General features: G+C 40.4%; 2 protein-coding genes across 3 annotated transcripts in view; one reads left to right on the plus strand and one right to left on the minus strand.

The window, feature by feature from the left end:
* LOC124271792 overlaps window positions 1-2,179 on the minus strand; it is a 36,309-nt gene extending 34,130 nt beyond the window's left edge. Inside the window, exon 1 of one of the 2 annotated variants that reach the window (XM_046706946.1) lies at window positions 2,084-2,179. The gene's annotated coding sequence lies outside the window, so the exon portion shown is untranslated. Of the gene's footprint in view, window positions 1-2,020 lie in introns of both variants that reach the window. The other variant, XM_046706945.1, reaches the window with a different exon arrangement.
* Window positions 2,180-4,097: 1,918 nt separating this feature from the next.
* LOC124271787 lies at window positions 4,098-9,591 on the plus strand. Its single transcript, XM_046706938.1, has 2 exons — window positions 4,098-4,276; window positions 8,800-9,591. Exons 1-2 carry the CDS (start codon window positions 4,148-4,150, stop codon window positions 9,586-9,588), a joined length of 918 nt encoding a protein of 305 aa, XP_046562894.1. The 5' UTR covers window positions 4,098-4,147; the 3' UTR covers window positions 9,589-9,591.
* Window positions 9,592-17,028: the final 7,437 nt, after the last annotated feature.

Below are 17,028 nucleotides of genomic sequence, written 5' to 3' on the forward strand. Positions count from 1 at the left end.
ATATCTTCCTACGTAACCTCTGTTCTAATACGGCCCTTTCATGGTGTGAGCGTTCAAGACTCGTGATTGGAGGCAATCAGATTTAGTTGTGCAATCAGCGACGTTGTTTCAAAAGTGATCATTCGCAAGGCCTCGGTAATTTCCGTATGCTTCGAGAAAACTAAACCTCTTCCCCTGCGCTATGCGCAACCGTTTCTTCTAGACAGAACTCAGTCATGTTATGGGGGATCAGTGGCGTCTCCATCGCCCTCGTTGACAACGGACAAGCTAGCCATTAAACGTCTTGTGTAATATCAACACAAGTCCCGGGCAGATGGGGGGATATTTGTGGCCCCACATTTGCTTGTGTTAGTCAAGTTGAATCTAAGTCGATGTAACACGTGTTCTGATTGGATAGAAAGAAGGGAGATAATTCGTGTTGCGATCTTTTGCTGCTAGGGGATTTTACGAGAACCGGGAAATATGGCCGTATTAGAACAGAGGTTCGTAGGAAGATATGACAAGTAACCTCTGTGGGAAGAGAATGAAAATGTGGATGAATCTTATTTTCAATGAAATTCATTTCTAATGCAATAATTACTTCTACCTTCTGTTCATCCACGTTTTATGGTATACACCTTACACTTGTGTATTTGCTGTCTTTCTCTTCATTAATGGTCACTCCTGTCTTTGAGGGTGTCTGGAGATAATTATTCTAAGATTGGCTCTGATGTGGTGAATGAATTACATGTTATGTCCTATGCATGTGTCAACGAAGCAGGACTGGAATAGTCAGTTGAGCAGCAAAAAACATCAATCAAAGGATTAACTGATAACATTTGATTGATTAATCACTGTTATCTTGCACAGTTGACTTTTCTGCAGTAAGAATATTTATGTAGGTTTACTTAAGCTAATGGTATACACCCATATCTTCTTGTAAGGTACCCATGTAAAACAAAATGCCTTGTTCAACACGTTCAAAGGATTAGTCAATAATAAGTTGATTGATTTTTCAATTTATCAAACTAATCTGTGGACATCAATCCAGATAATTTACAAGTAAAATAAGACAAATATTAAGGGGGTTTATTAATTGCCTGAGTGGAAATTTTAGTCATTTTACACATGTAGATACGTAAGATTGATACATAACATAGATATGATAAGCAATGTTGACATGGAATCATTAGTTTGTGGTACATGTCTAAGCTGTGTAAACAAAAGTTGCAATAGTACCACATGTGACGTCATCTTATAGATGTGACATGAAGATACCTACATTTCCCTACATTCCACGATGAAACTGTATTTCATCTTTGCTGATCAATGTGAGCTCTCACACGTGCTAGCAGTTTGTGAATGAATCAGCAAAGATTACACTGGAAGCCAGTCTAGTTTACAATTATGATTGGCTCTGTGGTATGAAGCCAGTCACTCCAAAGTTCCCTCAGGTGGCCATGCTTGCACCTCTGTCATGACAAGTCTTACACAGTCCATTCATGTAGTTTTTATCTGTTACACATTAGTTGATTCTACACATTTAGATAAAGGTATGTAATATTGAACTTGCATTGAGAATATATCCTCCAGCGAGAAAAACCGTTTCCTTTAGCGTACATCATCTACATCATGTGCTACGGGATAGTCTGAGGGTAATTATCGTCGCAGAATCACTACGTTCACTACAAATATCACGTTAGTCGAATGAATATTTCTTGCTAAGTCACAGCTAACAGACCTATCACACATAATATCGTTGCTAATCAGACCGTAACAGACGAGTTATAATAGGCGTACAGTACACCACACTAATTCATACTGTCGTAGAGCTCCGATGTCTCAGCTCCATGTAACTTTCCACTATGAAACTGCTAACCACGCCCATTATCAAAATACTTACACACCGAATTTCGAAACACGCAGTCGCTGACAAAGCATGATGACAAACGTTTCACCAATAAACACACACATCAGCCGAACATTGGACGTCATTATATACCCCTTTCACTGAGTCTCCAATGATGTTTCCATTTCTTACCTGAGTCACAGATTGTCCTTCCAGTTCCAGTTCAGTCCATGACAGTGACATCTGTCTGCATGCTGTTTTGAACAGGACACCGACAGCGAAGCCAACGCCTTTGAAGTATTTTCTCAACGTACTGGGCTTCCGTCTACGAAGCTATACCTCGCCACGCTTGAATTCAGAAATACCAGTTCACCCCTGTCGCCGCCCTACTTACCTCCCGTTAGGTGGAGTGATCTGCCCTTGTGTATATCCCATGGGGCTCCCTTGGGTTGTGAGGTGAGGTGAGGTTTAACGTCGTGCTTGAGAATATTTCGCTCATATGACGACGTGCATGCATGTGTATGTACTAGCCCAGACTTAGTGCTAGCCCACTGAGATACCATGACGCAGTGAAGCATGAATACCCCACTCATACACATTATACTGACTCCGAGCGGACCAGTCCTTGTTGTACCCAATAACGCCTAGCGCCAGGCAGGGACCAACAAGTACCATATTTTAACGTCTTTAGGTATGACGCGGCCGGGGATCGAACCCGCGACCTTCCGCTCTCCGGGCGCACATACATACATTTATCCTAAATTATACCTTACCTGAGATAATGTCTGAAAATACAATATTTGCTTTGCAAGCATCTTAATTTGTCAAAATATGCTAGAAATTCGGGTGATAGTGATTTTGTGATAATAATGAAATACAGAAAAATAGGATACTAACAAGTCAAGAAATACCACTCTCGTCAAGAATTTTCCGTTACATCAATTTCGGAATGACAAAGTTTCTGTGACATAAGACCAATGCATGGAAATTGATATGTACGCTATTTTTAGCTGATAAAACAGCACATGCTTTATGATGAAAGGGGATCAACTCTAATAGGAACACTTTGAATTATTTTTACACTTCTTTATGGGGTCATTTGTCACAATATACCGATTATTTACCAAAAAGGATTAATTTCGTGACAATTAATGGTTTTACATGATTATCAGTAGCTTTCTAAACATCACAATATTTACTTTTTACTGGTGGAAACCTAATGTACGTAAATGTGAATTCAACTCCCTTGTAATATTGATATTGTACCTTACCCTTCCCTTGCTAATGCTAAAATCACAAAGACTCTGTGACATATCGCAAAGTTTCCGTCGCAAAAATCACAAAGACTCCACTCTCACTGTGACCAAGTTCCCTACCAGTGAGTTCTGTGTACTGTTCCCGTGCTTGTGCGTACAATGCTTGAAGCATACGTAAAATACCAACATTCATATTTGGCCACGCGACGCTTGAAGATTTGCACGCCGGCATAGGTTGGTAGGCAAGTGAACGTTCGTTCTTATCGCAACCCTCTCTGTTCAGCAATGTAGTAGCTGTTTCATGAGGCAGTTCACGATGTACATGTAGTAGATATTTAGATGGAAGAAATAATTACACACAAACATACTTATGCTGTAATCGTACATTTCTCCAATACCGTAAAACCGCGTGAAACATCTGCGTAGCAGTTATAGAACTGAGGTGCCAGTAGTTCGCGCCCAACTCAACAATATTCTAGTTATATCGAGGCTTTCTGTAAATAATCAAGTCTGGACCAGACAATCCAGTGACTGACAGTACGAGCAACATCCTCGCCGACTCCCCCAGCTTAAACACCAGATCGTATACGTCATCCTCAACATCAGGCAGAAACTGATGGGGACTAAAATCTAACCAGGGTCTCACCTATCGTAGTCTGTGTTTGTATGGTTGTAGCACGCAACAAACTGGTTTAATCTTAACAAAGCGATACGTTAAAATCCAAACATATAAACAAACTTTTGTCTCTTGTTTTTGTGTTGTTGTGTCTCAACAGTTGCTATATATCACCATGACGACATTGGGATAAAAAATTCAGAACCTATTTCACAATCGCCTGATGACGCTATATGTCATAAGATTCAAGCTTTAATTTCTTGTAGCTTCCTTTCAAGCTGAGCTCCGTTTCTGTACGCCATAAGGTGGTTATGGACAGGTGTCTATCGTCACACAATTGTGCCAGTCCCGCTCCGCGACAACGTCACATGTGACTTAGCCTCTGACGTCACACCATTGTCTTTCTCATGCTACTACGGCGTCGGGCGTAAGCAGTTCTACGTTAAAATGGCTGATCCAATCACAAGCGCAACGAAATGTCGCATCTTTCTCGCTGGTGTTATAGTGGGTGCATCGTCATCTGCTGTGGTCTACATGTTGTGCAGGAAGACACGAGCGAATCACACCTACACGCAGGTACATGGTCCGGGTTTTCTGTATTTCCCCACACCACCTGGAGCGCTCGACGCCCCGACAGACAGGTACATGGTCCAGGTTTTCTGTAGTTCCCCACACCATCTGGAGCGCTCGACGCCCCGACAGACAGGTACATGGTCCGGGTTTTCTGTAGTTCCCCACACCATCTGGAGCGCTCGACGCCCCGACAGACAGGTACATGGTCCGGGTTTTCTGTAGTTCCCCACATCATCTGGAGCGCTCGACGCCCCGACAGACAGGTACATGGTCCAGGTTTTCTGTAGTTCCCCACACAATCTGGAGCGCTCGACGCCACGACAGGCAGGTACATGGTCCGAGTTTTCTGTAGTTCCCCACACAATCTGGAGCGCTCGACGCCCAGACAGACAGGTACATGGTCCGGGTTTTCTGTAGTTCCCCACACAATCTGGAGCGCTCGACGCCCCGACAGACAGGTACATGGTCCGGGTTTTCTGTAGTTCCCCACATCATCTGGAGCGCTCGACGCCCCGACAGACAGGTACATGGTCCAGGTTTTCTGTAGTCCCCCACATCATCTGGAGCGCTCGACGCCCCGACAGACAGGTACATGGTCCAGGTTTTCTGTAGTCCCCACACCATGTGAGGCGCTCAACGCCCCGACAGACAGGTACATGGTCCAGGTTTTCTGTAGTCCCCACACCATCTGGAGCGCTCGACGCCCCGACAGACAGGTACATGGTCCGGGTTTTCTGTAGTCCCCACACCATCTGGAGCGCTGGACGCCCCGACAGACAGGTACATGGTCCGGGTTTTCTGTAGTCCCCACACCATGTGAGGCGCTCGACGCCCCGACAGACATGTAGGTACATTCTCCGTGTTATCTGTAGTTCCCCACATCATCTGGAGCGCTTGACGCCCCGACAAACAGGTACATGGTCCGGGTTTTCTGTAGTCCCCACACCATGTGAGGCGCTCAACGCCCCGACATACATGTAGGTACATTCTCCGTGTTATCTGTAGTTCCCCACATCACCTGGAGCGCTCGACGCCCCGACAGACAGGTACAAGGGGTGGGAGGTGGGGGTGGGGGTGTCAGCAATTTTGTACATAAATATATTAAAAGATTATGTTTGTAATTTATGGGGGTGTCCATTGATTTTGTACATGACATGCAGGGGAGGGGTCCATACTTCTCTGTTAACATCATCATCACCTACCCGCTGGGATCAGTGGGGTTTCTACCGGTCAGAGGGACAGTCAGCCCTCAATGTTTTCAGGTCTCAGTAACATCTTGCCCTTAACACCCCCTCCAAAACAACATTTAATAATGAAACACATGGACAACATATATTTGTGAGTCAAAGTGTGTTACTATCCTCATGAGAGGTGTTTAACATATTTAAGTCATAGAGAAACTTGTGGGCAAATGTGAGGCCAACCCTATGTCAGAGGGTGTTCACGACAAGTCGTTCAGTTCTTGTGTAAGATAACATATATTATAAGTTGTAGCATTGTGACGAGGGGTATCCCGTGTTAGGTTTTATCCACCGAGCGGGGAACATGGTGCTGACTAGTCGATCCGAACCACTGGTTCAATGACTGCCGTGAGTGCATGCTTTTTCCATGGGGTGGGGTATAAATGATTTATTCTCCCTCGCAAAGATTTTATTCCGCTTTGGCGGTGTGCGGCCGTGCACCGGGGGTGTCCTCCCATTACTCATACGTCCCACTAGTCATACGGGTTAAAACAACGTATGGTATGGTTGACTGCACCAACAACTACCTTTGTAATACCTTTGTAAAAAGAAAGTGGAATGGTCCAAGAAACAAAAATACAGCTTCACATCAGTGAACTTTAATAATCTGTCTTCAGCATGATATACTAATGGGCGTCTGACAAATGGGACAGGACCGCACCGGGCATAGATAGTAATTTGTTCTAGGTGATGTGAACCAATCAGAGATATGGACATTCTTACATGAGATAGTATAAGCTCATTTAGTGAATTTTTTGCAACCCGCCAACTGTAATCGAATTGTTATTTCGAGGTAAATTTCTTAGTGAGTGAGTGAGTTAAGATTTAAAGTCACATCGGCAATATTTCAGCCATATCGTGACTAAAACTAGTTCTAAATTTATAATACATACATATAATATATAAAACCCTGTCAACGAAGGACAGTAAAACCACTAGATTATCACAGATTGAGTTTAAACTAGCTAGCATATATCTTTAAAAGTAGAAAATTATTTCCGGACAATACAATGTAAAATTGGGCTATAGATCGCCAACAACTGAGTAAATTCCTTAGCTTGTAATGTATGATGATAAACAGTTCGAACTCCTAAAACAATGTCTTTCCATGGTAAGGTTTACAAATAAATGTTTCTGCATTTGCACAGTTCCGTGATTGTAAAATGTTTTGCTTTGCCTAAAATAGTGTTGAATGTATTTGTTGTGTCCTAGTAGTTAAAGTGACTTTGTTAGATCCGTCTCTAAATCACTGACCAGTGAGTATGCAGGTTACTCTGTTTACTACAGGGTGGCAGCCTACACATCTATTTATTCCCGGTAAATATGAAGCAATCTCGTTGCTAGGGGTGGGTATTGCAGAGAATTGTCATATTGCGATATGTATTGCACTATATTGCAAGGTGTTTTTTTAACCAAAAAACAAACAAACAAAAAACCTACTTATGTTCGAGTTAATGCTTGATTTATAAAACAAAAAAAACCAGAAGAAAATCACTATGCTTGATTAAGCTTAATTAAAAACTTTGAATCGTCCCGCTTGAGCATTTCACTTTACCATTGCAATACATACAACTTTACTCTTTTTCTTCTATCCATAGAACTTAGTTTTCCTTCACTTTACTCTTATCAATAGTTCCATCTAACGTGAAGTTTTTCACCCCAAAACGCTGCCATACTGAAGCCTTTGTATTTGGAACCACAATAAATTGTTCGCTGTTGGGGGTAGCCTATTTACAACAAACGCATGACTTCCGGTGTGAAAAAAGTACGAAGTTTTCCGAATGCATGTCAAAATACCGGTTATCGCAATACGTATCGTTTTCATGTCTGAACCGGTAAATACCGGTAAACCGTTATATTGCGCAGCCCTACTCGTTGCAAGTGTCGGTGCCAATATTTATGTGTTGTACTTCCCAAAGCTGATTATGACGTTTGTACACTAACCTGTTCCGCCATAGCTTGATGTGTCATATCATGTGGCATTTTCAGTTTTCGGAAAATGGAGTTTGACCCATGCAGTCTGTTTGCTGAGTCATGCGATAATCACGAAACCCCCCGATGTTGCATAATGTGTTGAAAGTGGTCTCTAAAATTAATGAAATGACGTTTTGGTGAAAGAATATGAGTGAATATTTGTATGCTGTTGAGAAATAGTCGGGACTGGACCTCACAATCCAGTGATTATGAGTAAGGATCCGATATACGATGACACGTGATCATGGACGTCATCCAGCCGTCCACCCAATCCCGTAAGTTGCTTGTTCAACAAAGATAGGCTCCTGTTTGGACCTTGGTTGACCCGGACCCCATACCGTTATTTTCTGTACACCGAGAACCAAACTTACCACAACCTTGTGAAGAAAAGGTATTCATGAAACACAATGCTGTTGTACTATGGAGACACGTTTCCTGGAACAGTATTAATCATAGCAATACTTTGTCTGCTCCCGAGAAGTGTTACATGTGCTCATTTCGAGGCAATATTAACAAAATCTCAAGTAAACTGCAGTTGTATGTCTGGTTGTGTCTCACTGTCATCCCTCTACCCATTCAAACGAAGCATAACCATGTAGATATATATTACATACGTATGACCCATATACCACCTCCAGCAGTACCGTAAATACACTACTGATAAAATTCAACTTTTTTCCATCAACTTTAGTTAAGCAGTAGTCACCTCCTTCAAGCTGGGCTTTCTAGTGTTAACTAGTGTAGAAATACACATGCTGGCTGCAGGCCGAGGTTTAAATATGTTGCCATATGAAACACAATTAGGTTTTCCTGTTCAGATAAGTTTTTTATAAAGTGAGTTCGTGTAGAATTACTGTTTAACTGAATTCCGTGAAACCTCGAGATTACGAATCGATAGACCACGTGTCAGCCGTGGTTATGCTGTTATTTGAGAATCACTCCACTGGGTATGAATTCCTAAGGCTGGAGACGGTATCCTCGCTGATATGGGTGTTGAGACTGCCGAGGAACATGATGTACATGGGTGCTGGCATCGACAATCCACGATGACAGTTTAAGGAAAAAAGATGAAATATATACAACTTCAATGGATGTTTACTTTTTTACTGAATCTATATGGTTGTACTATAAAATAACGCACTGACGTTCAATGCAAATTCATATATGTGGAAAGTATACGGATCTATAGTCATTTCTTCCTTGCTGTCCTATTCATTTTCATTTAGTTCTGTCTATGTTACTTTACATGATCCCTCTTGTAGCAACTAGGAAGCATATGATTTCACTAAAACCCAATTTCTTCTCTTACAGACAACCAACACCTTATGTGAATCTGACGATGAAGCATCTTCTCCAGCAACCAAATTTGCAGATGAAATACCCGAGGAAGACGCTTCTTGCTCTAACGCCACTAGATCAGCGCTGACTCAAGTTCAGGCTATGTTGGAAGGGAAAGGAGTAACATTAATTTTGTCGTCTGCTCTGAGGAAAGTCATCTTTCTGGCACAAGGAGCGAAAACAGCAGGTCTGAATATTGTCCGCAGCGAGGGCTTTGATGAGGCAGATGATAACGCGACGCATGTCTTTGGGAAATCGTCTTCTTTTATCTATGGTAAGAGTACATTTCGGTCCGAACGGGATGTGGTCACCGGCAAAACATTCATTCTTCAGAAGTTCCCATCCGAGATAGCTGTAACACACCCGCGACCTGGAACTGTCGCCGCTCAGAGCAGTGGTTCCGAGACACGAGTCCCACCGTTATCAGAGATCTTCCCCTTCAGTGTCCTCAGCAAGATGGGGATACGCCAGGACCCGTACTTCGGGGAGGAGGAAGAAGAATTGCAGACCTGTTCGTCAGCAACAGTCTCGAAAACGTCAAGCGGGAAATGTGTTCGCGTAATCCGATCTAGACACCACCAGACGCCGACTAGCAGTGCCAGGTGTGTTCAGAAGGTGGAGCAGACGGGCCACCCGGACATCTGTAAGGTATGGCGACTCGGGGCTGAGTTCCATGACCTGTACCACAGCAGATACGACACATATCACGGCATTGTCCATCCGAACACACCTGTTGTACTGTACCCTGGAGTCAGGAAGTAAATACATGCGTCTAAACATCCTTCATTGTTTTCTTTGACTTGTTAGGACAGTAGTGTGTGGCCGACAGAAAACACGCACATGTATTTTTCAAGACCAACGTTTATGATGCACTTTCAGGTATTCATCTTGAGGTAGGAACATGTCATAGATTTTGTGCACAAAAAACCTTGAATCTTATTAATGTGAGTGGGTTTAGTTTTATGCCATTTTAGCAATATTCCAGCAATCTCACGGCGATGGACGCCAGAAATGGGCAATGGGTTCACATATTGTGCCCACGTGGGGAATCGAACCCGGGTCTTCAGCGTGCAGAGCGCATTAACCATAGGTTACCCCACAGCCTATGAATCTTATTAAATCGACTAGGCGTGAAATAGATCTTACTAAAAATGTGCGCGAGAAATCAATCATAAGTGCAATATATTTGTGTATGTTAAATGGAAGCATATAGACTTTGCCTAAACACATCTCTCTGAGAGAGGGATCATAATCACATGTAAGAAACATAAAGGTTGAATGTCACACATGCAGAGGCACTTTGAACATTAGCAAAACAAGACTATTTGAACTCACGACGATGTAATATTTCCTCGAGTTAGTGAGGAAGTCCAAAGCATCCTTTTGCGTTGGGCAGCAGAGAAGGGCAACTACTACATTGCCATCGTCCTAGAGGTCTGGTTATAGAAACAGTTACCGATTTCATAGGATACGGGTTGAATGTTGTATGACAAGTTAGATATACACTTTTACTTTGGTATGCCGGTAATATTTCATTTGTACTATCAATCAATGTACTCGACCTAACAATGCACACTGGGTAAAGAATCAGTGGAATTCATGGTCCCCGATCGTGTTCCATCCACACGGAGCTGCCTGGTGTACTGGGAGTAGGCGTCCAGGACATACCTTCAGTTCTTCACAAACACAGCCATCATGCATGCCACACTGTGCATTGTTATAAATGGGATAGTCTGCATAATGAATGGGCGCAGCTGATAATTGATCGTGCAAACAGGGTATGTGTAATAGTGTAACAGGGCTCCTGTATTCTGTATTTGGATGTCGGGGACTAGATAGTGTATTGAACAGATCCAATCATTGTAGAATAAATGAGTCAACGGTATTCTGAACTTTGATGGCGGGGACTAGATACTGTATTGAACACATCCAATCAGTGTAGAATGAATGAGTCAATAGAATTCTGAACTTTGAATGTCGGGGAATAGATAGTGTATTGAACAGATCCAATCAGTGTAGAATGAATGAGTCAATAGTATTCTGAACTTTGATGGCGGGTACTAGATAGTGTATTGAACAGATCCAATCAGTGTAGAATGAATGAGTCAACAGTATTCTGAACTTTGATGTCAGGGACTAGATAGTGTATTGAACAGATCCAATCGGTGTAGAATGAATGAGTCAATAGTATTCTGAACTTTGATGGCGGGTACTAGATAGTGTATTGAACAGATCCAATCAGTGTAGAATGAATGAGTCAATAGAATTATGAACTTTGATGTCGGGGACTAGATAGTGTATTGAACAGATCCAATCAGTGTAAAATGAATGAGTCAATAGTATTCTGAACTTTGATGTCAGGGACTAGATAGTGTATGGAACGGAACCAATCAGTGTAGAATGAATGAGTCAACAGTATTCTGAACTTTGATGTCAGGGACTAGATAGTGTATTGAACAGATCCTATCAGTGTAGAATGAATGAGTCAATAGAGTTCTGAACTTTGATGGCGGGTTCTAGATAGTGTATTGAACAGATCCAATCAGTGTAGAATGAATGAGTCAATAGTATTCTGAACTTTGATGGAGGGAATAGATAGTGTATTGAACAGACCCAATCAGTGTAGAATGAATGAGTCAATAGAATTCAGAACTTTAATGGCGGGGACTAGATAGTGTATTGAATTGACCCAATCAGTGTAGAATGAATGAGATAACAGTATTCTGAACTTTGATGTCAGGGACTAGATAGTGTATTGAACAGATCCAATCAGTGTAGAATGAATGAGTCAATAGAATTCTGAACTTTAATGGCGGGGACTAGATAGTGTATTGAACAGATCCAATCAGTGTAGAATGAATGAGTCAACAGTATTCTGAACTTTGATGTCAGGGACTAGATAGTGTATTGAACAGATCCAATCAGTGTAGAATGAATGAGTCAATAGAATTATGAACTTTGATGTCGTGGACTAGATAGTGTATTGAACAGATCCAATCAGTGTAGAATGAATGAGTCAACAGTATTCTGAACTTTGATGGCGGGGACTAGATACTGTATTGAACACATCCAATCAGTGTAGAATGAATGAGTCAATAGAATTATGAACTTTGAAGTCGGGGAATAGATAGTGTATTGAACAGATCCAATCAGTGTAGAATGAATGAGTCAATAGAATTATGAACTTTGATGGTGGGTACTAGATAGTGTATTGAACAGATCCAATCAGTGTAGAATGAATGAGTCAATAGTATTCTGAACTTTGATGGCGGGTACTAGATAGTGTATTGAACAGATCCAATCAGTGTAGAATGAATGAGTCAATAGTATTCTGAACTTTGATGGCGGGTACTAGATAGTGTATTGAACAGATCCAATCAGTGTAGAATGAATGAGTCAACAGTATTCTGAACTTTGATGGCGGGGACTAGATAGTGTATTGAACAGATCCAATCAGTGTAGAATGAATGAGTCAATAGAATTCTGAACTTTGATGTCGGGGACTAGATAGTGTATTGAACAGATCCAATCAGTGTAGAATGAATGAGTCAATAGTATTCTGAACTTTGATGGCGGGGAATAGATAGTGTATTGAACAGACCCAATCAGTGTAGAATGAATGAGTCAATAGAATTCTGAACTTTAATGGAGGGGACTAGATAGTGTATTGAACAGATCCAATCAGAGTAGAATGAATGAGTCAACAGTATTCTGAACTTTGATGTCGGGTACTAGATAGTGTATTGAACAGATACAATCAGTGTAGAATGAATGAGTCAATAGAATTCAGAACTTTAATGGCAGGGACTAGATAGTGTATTGAATTGACCCAATCAGTGTAGAATGAATGAGATAACAGTATTCTGAACTTTGATGTCAGGGACTAGATAGTGTATTGAACAGATCCAATCAGTGTAGAATGAATGAGTCAATAGAATTCTGAACTTTAATGGCGGGGACTAGATAGTGTATTGAACAGATCCAATCAGTGTAGAATGAATGAGTCAACAGTATTCTGAACTTTGATGTCGTGGACTAGATAGTGTATTGAACAGATCCAATCAGTGTAGAATGAATGAGTCAATAGAATTATGAACTTTGATGTCGTGGACTAGATAGTGTATTGAACAGATCCAATCAGTGTAGAATGAATGAGTCAACAGTATTCTGAACTTTGATGGCGGGGACTAGATACTGTATTGAACACATCCAATCAGTGTAGAATGAATGAGTCAATAGAATTATGAACTTTGAAGTCGGGGAATAGATAGTGTATTGAACAGATCCAATCAGTGTAGAATGAATGAGTCAATAGAATTATGAACTTTGATGGTGGGTACTAGATAGTGTATTGAACAGATCCAATCAGTGTAGAATGAATGAGTCAATAGTATTCTGAACTTTGATGGCGGGTACTAGATAGTGTATTGAACAGATCCAATCAGTGTAGAATGAATGAGTCAATAGTATTCTGAACTTTGATGGCGGGTACTAGATAGTGTATTGAACAGATCCAATCAGTGTAGAATGAATGAGTCAACAGTATTCTGAACTTTGATGTCAGGGACTAGATAGTGTATTGAACAGATCCTATCAGTGTAGAATGAATGAGTCAATAGAGGTCTGAACTTTGATGGCGGGTTCTAGATAGTGTATTGAACAGATCCAATCAGTGTAGAATGAATGAGTCAATAGTATTCTGAACTTTGATGGCGGGGAATAGATAGTGTATTGAACAGACCCAATCAGTGTAGAATGAATGAGTCAATAGAATTCTGAACTTTAATGGAGGGGACTAGATAGTGTATTGAACAGATCCAATCAGAGTAGAATGAATGAGTCAACAGTATTCTGAACTTTGATGTCGGGTACTAGATAGTGTATTGAACAGATACAATCAGTGTAGAATGAATGAGTCAATAGAATTCAGAACTTTAATGGCGGGGACTAGATAGTGTATTGAATTGACCCAATCAGTGTAGAATGAATGAGATAACAGTATTCTGAACTTTGATGTCAGGGACTAGATAGTGTATTGAACAGATCCAATCAGTGTAGAATGAATGAGTCAATAGAATTCTGAACTTTAATGGCGGGGACTAGATAGTGTATTGAACAGATCCAATCATTGTAGAATGAATGAGTCAACAGTATTCTGAACTTTGATGTCGTGGACTAGATAGTGTATTGAACAGATCCAATCAGTGTAGAATGAATGAGTCAATAGAATTATGAACTTTGAAGTCGTAGAATTAGGGAATAGATAATGTATTGAACAGATCCAATCAGTGTAGAATGAATGAGTCAATAGAATTATGAACTTTGATGGTGGGTACTAGATAGTGTATTGAACAGATCCAATCAGTGTAGAATGAATGAGTCAATAGTATTCTGAACTTTGATGGCGGGTACTAGATAGTGTATTGAACAGATCCAATAAGTGTAGAATGAATGAGTCAATAGTATTCTGAACTTTGATGGCGGGTACTAGATAGTGTATTGAACAGATCCAATCAGTGTAGAATGAATGAGTCAACAGTATTCTGAACTTTGATGTCAGGGACTAGATAGTGTATTGAACAGATCCAATCAGTGTAGAATGAATGAGTCAATAGAATTCTGAACTTTGATGGCGGGGACTAGATAGTGTATTGAACAGATCCAATCAGTGTAGAATGAATGAGTCAATAGTATTCTGAACTTTGATGGCGGGGAATAGATAGTGTATTGAACAGACCCAATCAGTGTAGAATGAATGAGTCAATAGAATTCTGAACTTTAATGGAGGGGACTAGATAGTGTATTGAACAGATCCAATCAGAGTAGAATGAATGAGTCAACAGTATTCTGAACTTTGATGTCGGGTACTAGATAGTGTATTGAACAGATACAATCAGTGTAGAATGAATGAGTCAATAGAATTCAGAACTTTAATGTCAGGGGACTAGATAGTGTATTGAATTGACCCAATCAGTGTAGAATGAATGAGATAACAGTATTCTGAACTTTGATGTCAGGGACTAGATAGTGTATTGAACAGATCCAATCAGTGTAGAATGAATGAGTCAATAGAATTCTGAACTTTAATGGCGGGGACTAGATAGTGTATTGAACAGATCCAATCAGTGTAGAATGAATGAGTCAACAGTATTCTGAACTTTGATGTCGTGGACTAGATAGTGTATTGAACAGATCCAATCAGTGTAGAATGAATGAGTCAATAGAATTATGAACTTTAATGTCGTGGACTAGATAGTGTATGAACAGATCAATCAGTGTAGAATGAATGAGCAGGGACTAGATAGTGTATTGAACACATCCAATCAGTGTAGAATGAATGAGTCAATAGAATTATGAACTTTGAAGTCGGGGAATAGATAGTGTATTGAACAGATCCAATCAGTGTAGAATGAATGAGTCAATAGAATTATGAACTTTGATGGTGGGTACTAGATAGTGTATTGAACAGATCCAATCAGTGTAGAATGAATGAGTCAATAGTATTCTGAACTTTGATGGCGGGTACTAGATAGTGTGAACAGATCCAATAAGTAGAATGAATGAGTCAATAGAATTTTGAACTTTGATGGCGGGTACTAGATAGTGTATTGAACAGATCAATCAGTGTAGAATGAATGAGTCAAATGTCAGGGACTAGATAGTGTATTGAACAGATTCTGAACTTTGAATGAGTCAAGGACTTGATAGCGGGTTCTAGATAGTGTAATGAACAGTAGAAATGAATGAGTCAATAGTATTCTGAACTTTGATGGCGGGAATAGATAGTGTATTGAACAGACCCAATCAGTGTAGAATGAATGAGTCAATAGAATTCTGAACTTTAATGGAGGGGACTAGATAGTGTATTGAACAGATCCAATCAGAGTAGAATGAATGAGTCAACAGTATTCTGAACTTTGATGTCGGGTACTAGATAGTGTATTGAACAGATACAATCAGTGTAGAATGAATGAGTCAATAGAATTCAGAACTTTAATGGCGGGGACTAGATAGTGTATTGAATTGACCCAATCAGTGTAGAATGAATGAGATAACAGTATTCTGAACTTTGATGTCAGGGACTAGATAGTGTATTGAACAGATCCAATCAGTGTAGAATGAATGAGTCAATAGAATTCTGAACTTTAATGGCGGGGACTAGATAGTGTATTGAACAGATCCAATCAGTGTAGAATGAATGAGTCAACAGTATTCTGAACTTTGATGTCGTGGACTAGATAGTGTATTGAACAGATCCAATCAGTGTAGAATGAATGAGTCAATAGAATTCTGAACTTTGATGTCGGGGACTAGATAGTGTATTGAACAGATCCAATCAGTGTAGAATGAATGAGTCAATAGAATTATGAACTTTGATGGTGGGTACTAGATAGTGTATTGAACAGATCCAATCAGTGTAGAATGAATGAGTCAATAGTATTCTGAACTTTGATGGCGGGTACTAGATAGTGTATTGAACAGATCCAATAAGTGTAGAATGAATGAGTCAATAGTATTCTGAACTTTGATGGCAGGTACTAGATAGTGTATTGAACAGATCCAATCAGTGTAGAATGAATGAGTCAACAGTATTCTGAACTTTGATGTCAGGGACTAGATAGTGTATTGAACAGATCCAATCAGTGTATGAATGAATGAAGTGGCGGGTTCAATAGTATTGAACTCCAACTTAGAATGAATGAGTCAATAGTATTCTGAACTTTGATGGCGGGAATAGATAGTGTATTGAACAGATCCAATCAGTGTAGAATGAATGAGTCAATAGAATTCTGAACTTTGAAGTCGTGGGACTAGATAGTGTATTGAACAGATCCAATCAGTGTAGAATGAATGAGTCCAATAGAATTCTGAACTTTGATGGCGGGTACTAGATAGTGTATTGAACAGATCCAATCAGTGTAGAATGAATGAGTCAAGTAGTGATTCTGAACTTTGATGTCAGGGTACTAGATAGTGTATTGAACAGATCCAATCAAGTGTAGAATGAATGAGTCAATAGTATTCTGAACTTTGAACTTTGATGGATCCAATCAGTGTAGGAATGACTAGATAGCGGGGAATAGATAATGTATTGAACAGATCAGTGTAGAATCCAATCAGTGTAGAATGAATGAGTCAATAGTATTCTGAACTTTGATGTCAGGGACTAGATAGTGTATTGAACAGATCCAATCAGTGTAG

The sequence above is a fragment of the Haliotis rubra genome, unplaced genomic scaffold (assembly GCF_003918875.1).
Source record: "Haliotis rubra isolate DU_JTF1 unplaced genomic scaffold, ASM391887v1 Scf1632, whole genome shotgun sequence".
Taxonomy (NCBI): Eukaryota; Metazoa; Mollusca; class Gastropoda; order Lepetellida; family Haliotidae; genus Haliotis; species Haliotis rubra.